The sequence below is a fragment of the Colletotrichum aenigma genome, assembly GCF_013390185.1.
Source record: "Colletotrichum aenigma strain Cg56 chromosome Unknown KSG_Cg56_contig04, whole genome shotgun sequence".
Classification (NCBI taxonomy): Eukaryota; Fungi; Ascomycota; class Sordariomycetes; order Glomerellales; family Glomerellaceae; genus Colletotrichum; species Colletotrichum aenigma.
In genome coordinates, this window is record NW_023500910.1 from 2245072 (window position 1) to 2261080 (window position 16009).

The window sequence follows — 16009 nt, forward strand, 5'->3', positions numbered from 1 at the left end:
ATGAATATTAGAACTGACGGCTCTGAAAAGAAACGAGAGAAAAACGAAAGTAAGTGACTGAATCCAGCGAGTGACTTGGTGTTGCTTGATGAGGAAACAGAAGCCTTGGCAGAGGTGAGGACCTCCAGTACATATACCTCGAAGACCTCAGCAATGGCCGAGGAGAATGTTCGACACAGTTCCGGCTTGCCACCACATCACGTTGAGCTCGGTCCCGACAAGAACATTCTCAGTCGTTGGTCTGTAAGACATCATGTAGCACGGCCGTGATCTTTCAGTCCGAGGGCCCGCCAGCCACAACCCGCAGAACAATATTCTGGCAGATGAGATCCTCTGAACGTGCGAATATTAGCGCATGTGTCAGGTTGTAGTCGGGCTGCGGGCAATGCACTTGCCCGAATAGCCATCCTGTGTGGCGTTGTCAGCGTCTCTATCCGATAAGTTTCTCCTGCTTTCAAACCCCAATCCAGTACCCCTGCTCCTGCAGGTGCCGGACCTAGGAGAAATCGCCTCAAACTTTCTAAGGTCCAGCGGTTCTTGCCATATTTGGATCTTGCGCCAATGGTAGAGATCGCCGAGCTGTTCATAGCGCCATGCAGGGGTGCAGTCGTTGGTACGTGGGCTGTCATCTCAAATTGCATCTACCTTCAACGGTACAACCGTTCTATTGGCGGGGAGAACAGTTTCTCGTTTACTATACTAGCGTATAAGGCACGTTATTCTTGTGATCAGCGGCGATCACTGCTGAAAGTAAAGATCGGGATCTTTCAGCTGGCAAGCTGGTGTATGCTTACTTCCCCGGCACTAGGACTGGCCATGTTGAAACCAGGCATCAGTTCGCTCGACTTCAAAGGATCTATGGTTCAACCAGTCTTACTGCTGAAAGTTTCCGCGAGTCATAATGGTCCGATATTGTTAAGGTGCATCGTGACCATGTGTTGGTGGTTCGCAATGAGACGACCTGATCCTCCCACTCATCCGTCCGGAATTATCTGAACAGTGCATTCATCTCATAGACCGGAAAGCACTTCGTTCGGGTTTAAGGACGGTTGTACGGCAAGCAGTGGTAATCGTGCTCGAAACCTCGCAATACCTCGCAATCGCTCACTCTCCCCTCGACGCTGACGTGTTCCACCGGACGTGCCCAGAGACTCGGACCTCCGACCTGACCCGTTCCATCAACGTCACCCAACCACAGCGCGAGCTTTGGAAATTGCGACACGCAATTGGAAGAAACCCGTCGCGGCCAGAATATGGAAAAGAAAAGTCCACAGGCGGGAGCTAATGCACGGGTCGGCCTTCGCCACCATTGCGGTTGTTGCACCATCAATCCAACCTGCCGGGATGCCGAGACGAGGGCAACATAGCGGCGGCAACTTAACCGGAGATAGTAAAATCACAGTGCCGGTCAACGCTCTCTGAAAGGTGCCGATCTGCCTCGGGTCTAGCGCCACAATAAGCCCGGACCGATGTAGCGTCTTTGGTTCCTCCGGCAGCACCAGAGGCTTCCTCCGGGAGACGGCATTGGGGTAGTCGGCGGCTAACCGGCTTCTAAGGACTTCGAGACAGTCATTGTATTGGTAAACGAAGTACGGGTTTTAAGAACTTCACGGCGATCACAACGAAGTGAAACTTTGAAACAAAGAGGGGAGAATAAAGACCTCGAATAAGGTTGTTTTCTTGTGGGGATTCTCAGACATGGTTAATTATTACTGTTACTGTTTGGCATCGGAGATCTTCGAGACAGAAGGGGATAACACAGCCACGAGTGTGGCTCAGTCGGAGTTTGGTCCGGTGGTACGCGTCACCTCCCTCAATGGCACTTATTGGTCAGCCCAATTCTGTGTCAGGTACATAAACAGACCAGAGTCCATTGTGTTTTTCTCTTTTGGACACACCTTTTGCAAACAGATATCTCTAAGATTTCGCAACTTGCTCACCTTCGATTTGATTTCTCATTTCTCTGGGATTTCTCCCTGAATTAGTGTACGACGCGGCCTACTGACTATATTGAGACGCTAGCTTAAAGCACCTTGCAGAATCCATATTGGCATGGTGGTTTGAGGCGTATTCAGCTCCTGGGGAAAGCTCACTACAACAAGCGCATCTGACGCGTCACGGCACCGGGCACCGTTTGTTCAGGGTAACCACATGGCATATTTGTCTAGGCCATCATTTTCAGCCGCAAGTAAAATTCTCATCTGGCACTAGTGGCTTCACGGAAGATAAGAATAACACAAATGCCATTCAGTAATCTGAAAGATGTCCTAGTTCAAAGTGCTTTGCATAACGTAATCCAGACTGCAGCCGAGTTATTCTCCTAACTCTCCTTCTCACGCTCTCAGTCGAATATCAAGGAATAACGTTGAGCTACGTGAAGAAACCTAAGACCACATGGCTTGCTTAAACAAGATTAATAGGGGGGCAGCTCGCCGTCTCTACATCACGATTCACCCTGAAGGCTTGGTGCATTTCTCTGAGGCCTGCATCATTCCCTGGCCATATGTTGTGGCCCTTAAGAAGGATTTAACACTCGCTTGTATTATCAAATCTGTGACGCCCAGTGGATCAGACCGTGATAACGACTGACCTTCCGAGTTATGCGCATACATCGCTCTTTCATTTACGCGGAGTGTACGATAACTCGTATCGCAGTACCCTTTGATTACAACTGACTCACACGACTCCATGTCAGGAAAAGATCAATCTACTGTGATATATTAACATTGCCCGCGGAGCCTCGAAACAACATGTTGTCATCATGCTTCATACTAGGCCTTAAGTTCTGTGGTGAGTGCCGGAAATTTGTACACAAAGTCTAATTCATTGCTGACCCATCCATAACACCAAGGCCTTTTGACTTACATGAGGATCTACCAGCCTACTAGGCTATTGACCACCTGCTTGGAGGCCATTTGAGAAGACCTCCAAGGACAAGTAGGCGCGTATGGGCTCGCCGCATTCTTGCGTTCCACATACTCAGCCTTTCCCAACCAACTTGAACCACACTCGTCGTCAATATGATTTTTCGTCTCATCGCCACCCTGTTTATCACATTCTACGCCTCGGCAACGAGTGCGGCCCCTGTCGAAGATGTGCCCAGCTTGACGATTGAAGCTCGCGGGCCCGCATGCCACTCTGGCTTCATCCAGTCTGGCCATGTTTCTTTGGACCTTTGCGTGCTCGATGCCCAGCCTACATGCGGCAACGGGCAATACCTATCTGAGCAAAACAACTGGCTTTGGACGTATCACAGATCCGAAAAGAAGTGTTGGGCGGATGTACGTTTAAGATTGCCGTTTGAAGGAGCTTCGTGACTGACAAACATCTCATAGTATCAATGTTGCATCAAGGCGCTCTCTTCATATACCCCCATAGGTGGCCATAGAGGTTTCTCTGTGAGCCATCCTGGCCCTCGAATATTTCCCCGTGATAGTCATACGGCAGTCAACAAGGTGCACCTCCAGGCGGCAAACTGCGAAGAAAAAGGTAGAAGGGAAGAAAGAAATATGCATCAAGAGTTAGGTGTAAGATCGTTTGAGGTGGTTTGATGTTATTTATCTTGCGGATACACATGGCAGCGTAGTAAAACATTCAATACTTAGGGCTATGGTAATGGGACGTAGCATAGTCGAGCAAAGGTTGCACCGTTTTTCCCGAGGCACAGACACTTAGAGTATCCTGAAGCCTTCAAAGATCGGGTATCATGGTCGAGCCGTGGATGGTTGATATGGAGTTATTGATGTAAACCTTTATCGGGCCCCCGGCTTTCTCTAGCCTAAGCCATCCAGGCCCTCATATGTTTCCCAGTCAGAGTCACGAAGCAGTCGAAAAGGTGTGCCAGCACGCGGTAAGCTGCTTTTCGAAAGTATGAAAAACGTTAGAAGGACGATCGTGTCCTCGGCTGCCTGCAGATTATCGCTTGTCAACGCAAGTTATTCGACCACGCCGTTTGGGCTATGCAAAACTAGTACTACATCAAAGCGTCCCAGTTCAGCTTATCAATTTCATTTCGAACATCTCTTTGGAGCATCTCACAGTGAACACTGGAGAAACCTTTGTCTTTGATCTCGATCAATGGCATTGTCCAGCCCGGCCAGCTTCAAAGCCGGGATTCGGTAACAAACCACGCACAACCAGCACGGCAGACATCCAAGGCGCTGTCTGATACGATTGTATTGTATTCAGCTTCTTGACAAAAACAAAAGACACAGAACATATGACTTGGTCGCCAGTGTGGTACAACTCCACTGGTGTTGCACCAGGCAAAGTGGCCACCTCTCTCTGTGATTCAGACACACAAAGGAAGCATTTCGACCCCAAGACACTTAAGTGATGCAAGTCTATGATGTTTCCAAGGATTTCCTACGGCAGACTTCCAAATCAAATCGCCATACCAAACATGTTTTCACGTCCCCGACGATACCGCAACTCCAACGTTGAGCTCGCCCACATTCGCACAGGGGAGCCCTACCAGCCTCGTCCAAATGTTTATGCTCCCCAACGTTCAGAATACAGGCTCATCTGCAACGGGACTTCCCAGCGGAAGCGGTCCTGCTGGACAACAAAACCTAGATTGCGCACATACGTCACATTTTGGGCAGTCGGCTGTTACGGTAGCTGCGCGCTAATAATGTAAGTTCCCCCTTCCTCAATTGTACAGTCGTACCCTCTCACCAGGATCATGCTGACCTCATAATAGTGGTATTCTTTTCTATTGTCTCATTCTTCGACCACCCAGAGAAACATCCTTGCAATCGTTCCAAGAAATCTTCTTCAAAGCCCCCGAGGACTCGGGATATGGCCCGAAAGATTATGTTTCTACATGGCTCAACAACGCCACGTTCCACGCGACTCCTGCTCACTGTCACTCTCACAATGACTACTGGCGCCCCGTACCTCTGTTTTCAGCGTTATCCGTAGGGTGCATCGGCATCGAGGCTGATGTATGGCTCAAAGATGGCGATCTTTTAGTCGGTCATGATACACCATCGCTTTCCCCAACCCGGACTCTGAAGTCTCTGTATCTCGACCCGCTGGAAGAAATTCTTGACGCTCAAAACCGTAAGGTCACCGAGAGGAACGCCACAAAACGCGGCGTCTTTTCTCTCCAAGACGATGCCCAAATCATCCTCCTCATCGACGTCAAGACCGATGCGAAGGAAACGTGGCCCGTCGTGCTCCGCCAGCTCGAGCCGCTCCGCGAGAAGCAGTATCTCACAAGCCACAACTCCTCGGCGTCAAGCGACGCCAAAACCCATCTGGCCGCACCTTTGATCGTGGTCGGCACTGGGAATCTAGACATGGCAACCCTCGTCGCTAATCACACAGACGCTACAACCACATACCACGAATACCACGACACCTTCCTCGACGCACCTCTCAACGACCTCCCCACCACCAAAACAAACTACAACACCACCAACTCTGTCTACGCCAGCGCATCCTTCAAACAAGCCATCGGATCCGTCCGCCTCGGCTTCAGCCGCACCCAGCGCGAAAAGCTCCGCAGCCAGGTCCAGGCGGCGAAGAGCCTCGGCCTGCAGCCGCGGTACTGGGACATTCCGGACTGGCCGCTCAAGTACCGCGATTACATCTGGACCGAGCTGAGGGCGGAGGGCGTCGAGATTTTGAGTGTGGATAACGTGAAACATGTCACAGGCGGCGTGTGGTACGGGGCCTACTTCGCTGACGCGGTTGCCATGACTGTGATTTCTCCGGCTACGTTCTTGGTCATGTCGGTTGTGTTTTGGAGGGCTGTTTGGTACTGGAGGTATATGTAGGCATGTGAACGGGGATCAAATGGTTTAGAAATGGCGGCGTTTTGTGGCTCTGGGTATGGTGTTCTTGTTTCCTGTATTCCAATGTTTGCCTTTTGGGCCTATCTGTTTCAACCTGTGCAACAAAAAACCGACGATGGTGTTCAGACTTTACGTCAATGGGGTCACCTACGCAGACTCGGAGGTCGTTATTTGTCTTGATCAGTGTAATACGCAGAAAGGATTTACACGAATGTACCCCTACGTTCTTCGGGGGCGTTGCATGTTGTACGGGCTGGGTCTGATGGACGATGAACCAGGGCCGGACAGTCATCCTGGCCACTTCCTTTGTCCATCGAAGGAATATTTCGATCCGCTTTTACGAGCATATGTTACACGTCTGCCAAGTAAACATAATCTAAAATGCGTGATTCGTCTTTCATAAAGACAGAAGTCGCCTTTACAATCCGCGACAACCATCTTCAATCCAGGACTACCATCCCCCGCCCTCCTCCAACATCTCACTCCCAACCATGTTCCCGGCATCCTACCTATTCCTCATCACCCTCCTCGCAACCCTCACGACCGCCCTCCTCCCCATCCTCGCCACCCCCGACCCCCTCATAAAACACATCGCCAACACAAACCCCCCAGCCTGGCTGAGCCCGCAAGCCTGCCATGCCCGCTCCAACTTCCCATCCGCTCCCTCCATCAACGCGACCGACCTCCACGAGGACGCAAAGCGCTTCTGCGCCCGCGCCGCCGAGCTCGTGCCCGTAATGCGTCCCAAACAAGTCCTGCGCGGGAACGGTCTCGGCGTCTATAGCGAGCAGCATTTCCAGCTGGAGTTCCTGCATCCGTGCCCGCACCGCAATGTAAAGACGCAAGACCCGCAAGATCCGATGGGCGATGGGATACTGGTCGAAGGGCAGAGCTGGTGTGTGGAGTTGCTGAGTGAGAACTGGAACCGGTGTAAGTTGGACCCTTGGGAGGCTCGTGAAAGGGCGCGGACTGACGTCTGCCAGACAAAACCAAGAGGTATGCGGGTGTGGGGGGGATGAGGATTGCTGGGTGCGTGCTGTACACGACGGGGCCGGGGCACGTGGGCCGGTAATCGTAAAGACGCAAGATGGACTCGCTTCGGCAAGCTCAAGGCCAGTGAGGATTGGGTTCTCTTCATTGTGCATGATGGTTCAGGCTGCCCGAGCCATATGATTGGTATTAGTGTACGGAAATGGTATTACTTTTAGATGGTGGCTCTATGTGCAACCGCTGGATCCTCCAAGTCTATATATATCGTGAGCCCGTAGGTCTCCAGTCCAAACGCCAATAAATGCCGCGCTTTTCCCTCTCATGATAGTCACACATACTCGTCCCATCATGATACACCTCCCCTTTTACCCTTCTGCCCTTAAGCCTTCCCACTACCAGTCTCCTGCTCAAAGTCTCTCGCTTGCGTCTGCTCCTCCAACACGCCCGTGGTCTTCTCCCCGTCAGCCGCCTCCGCCGCCTCCCTCTCCTTCTTCCTCGCAAGCCTCGCCAGCGCCTTGGCCCGCTTACTTTCGTTCTTCTCCTGGTCCTCGCGCATCTGCTTGATGACCGGACTCTTCGCGCGGATCCGCTCGCCGTAGCGCCAGAAGATGATCGGGATCGGGATCAGCGCGAGCTCGAGCAGGCCGCACAGCGTGCCGGCCCACTGCGGCGTCAGCGCGCGGTACATGCTCGAGCCCGCGAGGGGCAGCGTGCCGCCGAACATGCTGCGCATGACGGCGTTGCCGGCGAGCGCGCTGGCGGCGTAGATGCCGTACGCGCCGGCGAGGTAGTTGCTGCCGTAGATGAAGGAGATGGTGTTGCCGGCGCCGAAGGGGATGCCGAAGGCGATAGGGACGGCCCAGTGGATCGTCTTGGGCAGGCAGGTCCAGGAGAAGACGAGCTGGCCGATGGGGGTGAGGATGGCGCCGATGGTCATGACGCGCGCGGTGGCCTCGGGCGGGACGCGGCCGGTGACGGGGTCCTTGGGGTGCGCGTTGATGATGCGCCGGAAGAGGGGCTCGCTGAGGATCGCGGCGATGGTACCGACGCCGATGCCGAGGAAGGCGAGGCCCGAGGTGCCGGGGCCCCAGCCGCGGTGCTGGGAGAAGACGATCGGGTAGGCGACGAAGCAGAGGTACAGGATGCCGTAGATGAGGGAGATCCTTGGGTGGAAAAGTTAGCGTTACTACGTGTGAGTACTTGGGTTGGTGGGTTTTACCAAATGTTGAAGAACCACAGGATGGGCTCGGTGAAGCTGAGGACAAAGGGGCGGCTGAGGTTGAGCTTGATGAGGTGTAGCTTGGAGACCTTCTCGTCGTAGCGGCACCACCAGCGCGGATCATCGGTCTCCTTGCGGATGCGGGCGGCCTTGCGCTGGAGGATGGTCGGGGCGTAGGTCTCCTTGAGGGTGAACATGAGGCAGATGGCGAAGCCGGCGATGATGAGGACGACCCAGTTGGTCCAGCGCCAGCCGAGGTACTGGAAGACGAAGCCGCCGATGAGGGGCCCGGTGACGGGGCCGTTCAGGGGCGCGATGCTGTAGAAGGACATGGCGAGGGCGCGGTACTCCTCGTCGGCGATGTCGACGACGGTTCCGGGGCTGTTGGCGATCAGGGCGGCACCAAAGAGGGCGCTGTTATATCGGGTCAGATGTCATCAGAGTGAAGTGTGCTGGAAAGGGGAGTGACATACCCAAAGAAGCGGACGACGATGAGTGTCGTTAGCGACTTGGCCAGACCGCACGGGATGATGAGCAGCGCCGAGATGATGAAGCATACGACGTAGACGTATTGTCGGCCGTACAGCTCACTCATCGGGGCGACGATAAGACTACCGGCTGCGAGACCGAGGAGGTAGGTCGTGACACCCAGTGTCGCGATGACCTGGGACGACTCATACTCGATAACAAGACCCGGGATAGACGCCGTGTAACTTGTGCTGTAGAGGACAATGACCCAGGTGGAGAAGGACACGACGAAGATGGTCCAGGCACGGTACCACAGCGGCCAGTTCTTAGGGTTCTCGGGGTCGCCGGGCTCGAAGGTGACCTCGAAGTCGGGCGGGCGCGAGGCGGTGCTGCCGATGCTGGTGCCGGTGCGGGTGTAGGTGATGGGCTCCCGGGCGGCGTGCTCGACCTCGGTCTCGAGGTCCGGGGTGAGAGCGTGGGAGAGCGGCTCGAGGGGGTCGGTATCGGTGGAGGAGGTGGACAGGGCGCGGCTCCGGTGGCTGTGCCGAGACTGGACGGTCTTGAGAGGGCGGAGCTGCGGCGAGTCTTGGCCGGAGCTGGTCGTTGTCGCGGTCTCGGCCGCGTGGGACCCCTTTTCCGGATCGGGGGCGGACATTGTGTGTGGTGGAACTTTACGGTGCGGCCCGGATGTAGATGCTGATTTGGTAGGCGAGGTTTCTCAAGCTCAGTGTGTTGCTCTCATGAATTGAGCCGAACGCGACGCGCTCGTGCTGCCCGAGGTTGGATGTGACGAGAACGGATGACGGAGGCGGCGCCGGGCCTCGGGAGACGAGTTTTGAACGTCGCAACCAGCTTACAACACTCGACTGGAATGGCCAATGATGCGCCTTTATCTGCGAATGACCGCGGAACAAGCGCGTGAATTACAATGTGGAACTGAAGAAGAGCGATGAGTCAACAATCAGTGACCTTTTGGTAAGAAGTATGCATTCCCCGGCCGCGAGAAAACGAGAGACGAGGGAAGGAAGAAGATTGAACAGAACCAACAAAATTTTGGGCAAAGCGGCCCGTCAAACGTTTGTTGCAACTTGCTGGTCAGACAGACAAGGTAGACGGCCCCTCTCCGTGGAGCCCAAGGGGTGCAGGACTTTGCAGGAGTGCAGATGGATGGTGGGTGGTGGTGGGCAGCCCGCATCCGATCCACCGGGGCGAAGGGTGCGATGGGGCGCGATGTGGGTAATCAAGGCACGCAATCGGAGGCGTGGGTGGGCATTCTGGAAAAAAGACGTGGGCGATCCCGCCCTTTCTGCGGCCTGTCGATGGGACTTTGGACTGTTTCTGTGTGCGTCCCCTTGGGGATAAACGGCGGGGACTAGGGGTCGTGTCGGTCGTTTGGGGCCAAGATAGCCGGTGTTGGAAGGCCGGCCGAAGCAGAACCATGTTGAGGACCCGATTTGTGGTCTATACATAGTATTCGTACGGTATATGGATGATACCTTCATTGTCCGACATCAGGGAATGTAATGGCGCGTCGTCGAGAAGAGTGAACCGAGACATCCAGGTCCATGCAGCAAAGGCGCCTGTATTCGACGCCATTCTCCGCATCATGAGTGTCTCACTCCATTTGGCTGATTGCTGCTGTGAAACGAGACGGCAAAGTGACAAATTCCGGTTCGTTATCAGAGGAGCCAATCTTTTCCTCGAGATGAATAGGAGGAGTGGATACTCAGCCGAGGTCCGCTTTTGGACCCCACCTCCCTTCTCCAGTCGTGGCCAAGTCTCCCCGTGGGAATAAGCGGCAAGCGGGCAGGCCCAGGCCAAGCCGGGAACACAAGAGTCATGACCTGGGCCGGCTCCAACAGCAGGGCAGCTAGCAACACTCCGGTGAGGGAGCTGCATCGCAAGTGCTGAGGACATGGTTGTGCGCTGGCGGACGACGTTGGAAGATGCTGTTCCTCCCTTATGAGAAAGAAGCATCCGGCCGTCAATCGTCTAATGACATGAAAGCATATCGAGGGATACCACATTGAAAGTTCTGCGGATTGGGCCCTCCGCATGGGATGTGGAACCTGTCATGGCAGCCACCAGGCGTCCCTGTCCAGAGTCTCGACCACAAACTGTGTGGTCGCAAATTATTTCCGGAGCAGGACGGCGCTTGTCTTTGGCAATTCGGGCTCCATCCGAGACTTCTCTCTTCTCTTTCGGCGGGGCGCTGCCCGCGGGAAGGCTGCCTGCAGCGGGCAAACACGCTTGTGAAGGTTCCCTCTTGTTCCCATCGCCCTTGGCAAGCCACGCCGACGGCAGTTGCGGTAGAGAGTCGAGAAGCAAGCAGGTCATTCGTCTGGGGAGATGCAGTCACTGTGCGTGCGCCCTGACCGTTCAATTGACAGTGTTCGGCCGATGATGAGTCGCCGAGTCTGATGTGCATGGAAGGATGAACCTGGCAAGGTGCACAGGGACAGAGGAAAAAAAGAAGGAATAAAAAAAAAATTCAGAGGCGATAAGCCAAATCGACGTCGGTGGCCCGAGCTTTGGCCAGCCGTTCCTAATCCGGTTCTGGATGGAAGTAACAAAACCAAAGCACAGGGCTTCCCGGGTAAAATGGGTCGTCGGAAGTGTCATCTCCGCTCTCGGCTCCGATCAACGGAGATGGATCCCTCCACAGTGTTTTCCCACGCTCTCGCTCACGCGCCGTCTCACATCAGCTTTCGGCGAAACCACACCTCCCGTCATCCCGAAGCCGAAGGAGGGGCAGGAGTGAGTGAGCATATCGATCAGGCGATTGACGGCTGAAACAGCCATGCAGGTGATTGTGAAGATGCCTCGCATGTGCAGCAGTTCATCTCTCATCAGCTTAGTAATTCCATTCGGTACGTTCAATCATTGTGGTGTTTCTTTTGCCATCGTCCGTGACCCGCGACGCACCGGTCAGCGATTATCAGCGGCGGGGTGAATCCATATCTCAAACCACGCTCGGAACCGCGGAAATCGTCGGAATGCCACTTCCTATCTGCAAATTAGTCAACCAACGTCGTCATCCTACCAGAGAAAAAAAACATAGGCCACGCCAAGCCGGTCGGCGTTACAGGGGAATTTGGAGCTCCATCTGAAAACCTTATCCGGTGAGCCGCACAGCAACATCCACGTCCCTTGGCTCCCTTTTGGCACCCGGCCCACTTCCCCGCGACGGTTCTGCCCTCCGTCTTTGCAGAATCCGGGGTTTGGGGTTCGATGGCATTCCAGATCCATCATGGTATCCAATGAGACGCCTCGACGAGACGTTGGGGCGCGGAGCGGATCTTGCTAGACGACGGCTCGGTTGATGTTGCCCGTACCCTAGATCCTGCTGCAACGATGCCATGTGTACATTTACCCGGCAGATCGAGAATAAGTAGGCCCCTCGGACCCGGGCCCCTGGGTTCGGGATCAGGGCTCGACTCGGTCCATGTTGGCTAAAGTTGATCGACATGGCATCGCTGGAGAAGCCACATGTTGACGAGGCGGATGTTGTGGATGAGAAAGATCGCAAACATGTTTTCGTTGAGGGTGACATCTCGCTGGAGCAGAGAACGGCTGAAGCCCGCGTTCGGTAAGATTCTCAATAACGATTATCGCCCTGGTCCTAGCTGAGAAGGTGTAGACGCAAGGTCGACTGGCGGCTAATTCCCATCCTGGGCATCCTCTACTCCATCGCCGGCCTAGACCGCGTGAATCTCTCCAACGCACGTGTCGCCGGCATGAACCAAGATCTCAGATTCGACATTGGAGATCGCTACTCCATCGCCCTGCTCGTCTTCTTCGTCACGTACTTCCTTTTCGAGCTGCCCACCACCCTGGCGCTAAGACCCATCGGCCCGAAGATACTTCTCAATGGTCTGGTCTTTAGTTGGGGCATAGTGATGCTTGGCATGGGGTTCGCCCATGACTGGAGAGTGATTGTGGCTTGTCGGATGCTCATCGGGATTTTCGAGGCCGGGTTTCTGCCATGCTGCATGTATCTTTTGAGCAGCTGGTATCAACGATACGAAGTTCAGCAGAGGTGAGTGATCCTCATGCCAGACATACTTTCATCACCACTGACCTCTGAGACCAGAATGGCGCTCTGGTATATGATCAACCTCTTCATCTCCGCCTTTGGCAACATCCTCGCCTACGCCATCATCAAGCTGGACGGAGCTCACGGTATCGCAGGATGGCGTTGGATCTTCATGCAAGTCAACACGCCACCCGCCTCCCAACCCAACTAACCTCTCTCAGCATCGAAGGCGCCCTGACAGTAGGCTTTTCCTTCATCGGATACATCTTCACCCTGCCCTTCCCAGACCAGCTCCTCGCATCCGGAAAACGAACCGCCTTCACCCAGCAGGAGATCGAATCCATCCTCGACCGCGTGGAGCGCGACCGAGGCGACGCGGAGCCCGATCCCTTAACCTGGCAAAAGTTCACGAAGCTCGTCATACGCTGGGAGCTGTGGGTGTACGGCTTCATGTTCCTTTGCTGTTCCGCGCCCATCTACGCCTTCGCCTACTTCATCCAGATCATCCTTACCACACTGGGCTACTCCACCGCCGTGGTCTTCCTCCTCTGCGCCCCGCCGTATCTCTTTAGCATCATCTGGACGCTCCTCGTCGCCTACATCGCGGATAAAACGCGGTTGAGGATGCCGTGGATGGTTCTCAACGCGGCCATCACGCTGACGGGACTCCTCCTGACGGCGTATCACTCAAACAATGGTGTGAGATACTTTGGTAAGACCGTCGAGGATGCCAATACCCGCCGCACGCATTAATTCTTTCCAGGTGTCTTCCTAGGCGTGTCCGGCTGCAACGGCAACCTCCCGACCATCATCGCCTTCCAATCCAATAACGTCCGCTCCAATAGCCGGCGCTCGGTAGCCAGCGGCGTGCAGATGCTCTTCGCCGCCATCGGAGGCATCTACGCCTCGTGCACCTTCATGCAGCAGGAGTACCCGACGTACCGGACTGGCGTGTGGTGCGCGGTCGCGACGCAGTTCTTGTTGATCTTGTTGGTGGCGTTGATGTGGTGGTATTTTAGGCGACAGAACAGGAAGGCCGACGTGCAGCGGGTTCCCATCCAGGATGATCCGGCGTTTAGGTATACTTTCTAAGGTAGTCTGGCTCAATGCCGTCGGAAGTTGATTTCATCGCTCGCTTGTGCTTTCCCCATTCTTCTGAGACTGCAACGGTTGGTTTGTTGCTGGCCAGGTAGGACAAGGGCTGCATCTGCCAAGCCAAACTTCCCGAACGTCAATGTCCATTACCCCTCAATAATATCTACCCTTTGCCTCCGTCGAGCAAGCTGCCGACCTTTATCTTTCCAATTCCTCTCTTTCTCACGCGAAGAACGGTCAATCTTCTCCCATCACCATCACCTCACCATGGAGATCATCCTGCCAATTCGGAAACCTCGCGAGAACATTATCCCTTGGCCGCCCCCAGAACCATCTCTGCGGCCCGCCCTCTCTGGTAGACCAGGCCCAGAAACGATTCCCAATGATATTTTCATCCTTATTATTCAGCACACGATAGACGACATCATTGCTTTCCTCGAAACAAGAGGCCAGGCAGTCTGCTGCATCGAGGTCGCCAAAAACGCTGCTCCCGAGCCAGGTTACGTACGCCTCGAAGCCCCTGGGACAGACTGCGATCATGGTGAACCGGGACGCCTCGAATTTTCTCTCTGCAACGTGGCGACGCAACAGAAGCGATACAGACTCCTTCGTATTCCTCTGGGCATCAATCACGCAACTCGCAAGATGGTACACCGAATATTCATTCCGTTCGAGTTCCAGACTACAGCATTGCCGCCCACGGAAACAGACTGCAAACGTCACTTTGATGATGCAGTTCCCTGTCTGATCTGTCCCCATATGGACAAGTTTTACATTCCCTGGGGGGGCTCTACAGTGGAGGCTGTTAGGGGCGCATTCTGCGATCTGCTCCTTGCGCTGCAGAACCCGCGGCCCGCCGACACGATGCTTCTCAGCTGCGTCCAGAACATCACGCTGAGACATATACATTATTTCAACAAGGAATATGGCCCACTCATCGAAGTATTGGCGGCGTTTCCGAGACTTCGCAGCATCCAGGTCATCCTCACGGCCGAGGATCCTAGATCTATAGCACCGTACTCGCCCTCAAGTCGCACCTTTGAGCCACTTCCCGAAAGTCACTCACATGACAAGCTCGAGCACATCAAGTGCGAGACCCCCCTCGATCCCGACGGGCTGAGTTACTGGAGCAAGACTCAGGGGCACGATTTCTATGAGCTTTCTCGGGTGCTCGGAGAAAAGATTGTCAAGATCTGGCTTGCGACCTCTCTACGAGCGGAGCCGTGGGCCGAATTGGTGGCATCCCCGGACGGCCCGCGCCTGGCTTACAAGACGAACCCGTGCATCTGCAAGACGTGGGCGCCGCATCACATGGCGTTCAGATACTTCTTCCACTACAGCTATGATCTTCGTTCTCCTCAATGCGGCTTTTTTCAGAAAGGGTTTCATCCGCTCGGCCCTGGTGGGAAACCTGTAGCAAAAGGTGGTCGTCGCGGTACATTCCTTGTGCCGAAGACTAAGACCAGTATCCGGGAGCGAAGCTTAAAGCCAAGAGGTCAGTAGACGACCACAGCAGCCAATTGCAATGCCGAGGAAGCCCCAAAGGATCAGTGGACTGATCATTTACGTCTCAGACACAATGCCTTACATCCCCTGGGACATGACCATTCATATCTTCGGGCTTCTCATCGACGAGGTGTTGTCCTCCCTTTCATCCCACGAGCCTATTCGTCTGAAGCTCCGCTCGCGCGGCTTCCCCTTCTTGGACCCGTCACCATGTAGCGATCGCCTTTCCGTCAGATTTTACACGCGGCGAAGGGAACTACCTCGCAATGCCCTGGCGCAGATGAAACGGTACCGAGCTTTGCGGATCCCCTTGAGCGTCTGCCGGGAGACTAGAAAACTCCTTCATCGAAGAGTACTTCAAGCCCACGTCGTAATCTATGCAGCCACTTACAATAAGATTTTGTGGTACTACAGTGGATACCCTGAGTTCCTTAGGGATGTCCCGTTTCTGATATTTCCAGAGGTAGACAAATTCGAGATTGGGAGCGAACATGATTGGAAACCCGAAACCAACTTCATGCATGCATGCATTGAAGCATGCCTCACCACAAGACAGGCGCGTTATGGACTGGGCGTGGTTCGCTCACCGCCGCAGGAAGGGATCTTTCACCGATGAAGAAGCTGCACAATGGGACAGACGCGAAGCCATCTGGAAGGAAATTGAGGAGTCAAGGCGAAATGAAATCCTGTCAAAATTTCCCGTTGTTCTACCCAGTGGGGAAAGGACATTCGAGTTTCTGAATATGTAGCATTCAGCTTCGCAGTCTTCATGTTGAGGATCCCATGTGACCCCTTCAATATGATGTCGACTGGCTTTTTTTTCACTGCCTTCTCGCCATCAACAATAGTCTCGTCAAGCAGTCCCAGAAGCTTGCTGAATTCCAACCCATAGAC

The 16009-nt window shown here is 54.4% G+C and overlaps 5 protein-coding genes across 5 annotated transcripts; 4 read left to right on the forward strand and 1 right to left on the reverse strand.

Annotated features, from left to right (window-relative positions):
• Positions 1-4402: 4402 nt before the first annotated feature.
• On the forward strand, positions 4403-5783 carry CGCA056_v006490 (Altered inheritance of mitochondria protein 6-like protein; the record flags this gene model as incomplete). Its single annotated transcript, XM_037321739.1, has 2 exons — positions 4403-4635; positions 4703-5783. 2 exons carry the CDS (start codon positions 4403-4405, stop codon positions 5781-5783), a joined length of 1314 nt encoding a protein of 437 aa, XP_037179600.1.
• A 509-nt stretch (positions 5784-6292) lies between these two features.
• CGCA056_v006491 (uncharacterized protein) lies at positions 6293-6873 on the forward strand (the record flags this gene model as incomplete). Its single annotated transcript, XM_037321740.1, has 2 exons — positions 6293-6731; positions 6785-6873. 2 exons carry the CDS (start codon positions 6293-6295, stop codon positions 6871-6873), a joined length of 528 nt encoding a protein of 175 aa, XP_037179692.1.
• A 297-nt stretch (positions 6874-7170) lies between these two features.
• mrr1-3 (Citrinin biosynthesis cluster MFS transporter mrr1) lies at positions 7171-9133 on the reverse strand (the record flags this gene model as incomplete). Its single annotated transcript, XM_037321741.1, has 3 exons — positions 7171-7954; positions 8011-8424; positions 8484-9133. The coding sequence occupies 3 exons, from the start codon at positions 9131-9133 to the stop codon at positions 7171-7173; spliced, it is 1848 nt and encodes a 615-aa protein (XP_037179598.1).
• A 2812-nt stretch (positions 9134-11945) lies between these two features.
• On the forward strand, positions 11946-13606 carry TNA1-1 (High-affinity nicotinic acid transporter; the record flags this gene model as incomplete). Its single annotated transcript, XM_037321742.1, has 5 exons — positions 11946-12067; positions 12119-12517; positions 12572-12660; positions 12744-13226; positions 13278-13606. The coding sequence occupies 5 exons, from the start codon at positions 11946-11948 to the stop codon at positions 13604-13606; spliced, it is 1422 nt and encodes a 473-aa protein (XP_037179599.1).
• Positions 13607-13876: 270 nt separating this feature from the next.
• CGCA056_v006494 (uncharacterized protein) lies at positions 13877-15112 on the forward strand (the record flags this gene model as incomplete). The annotated part of the gene is made up of 1 exon (XM_037321743.1): positions 13877-15112. The coding sequence occupies one exon, from the start codon at positions 13877-13879 to the stop codon at positions 15110-15112; it is 1236 nt and encodes a 411-aa protein (XP_037179703.1).
• Positions 15113-16009: the final 897 nt, after the last annotated feature.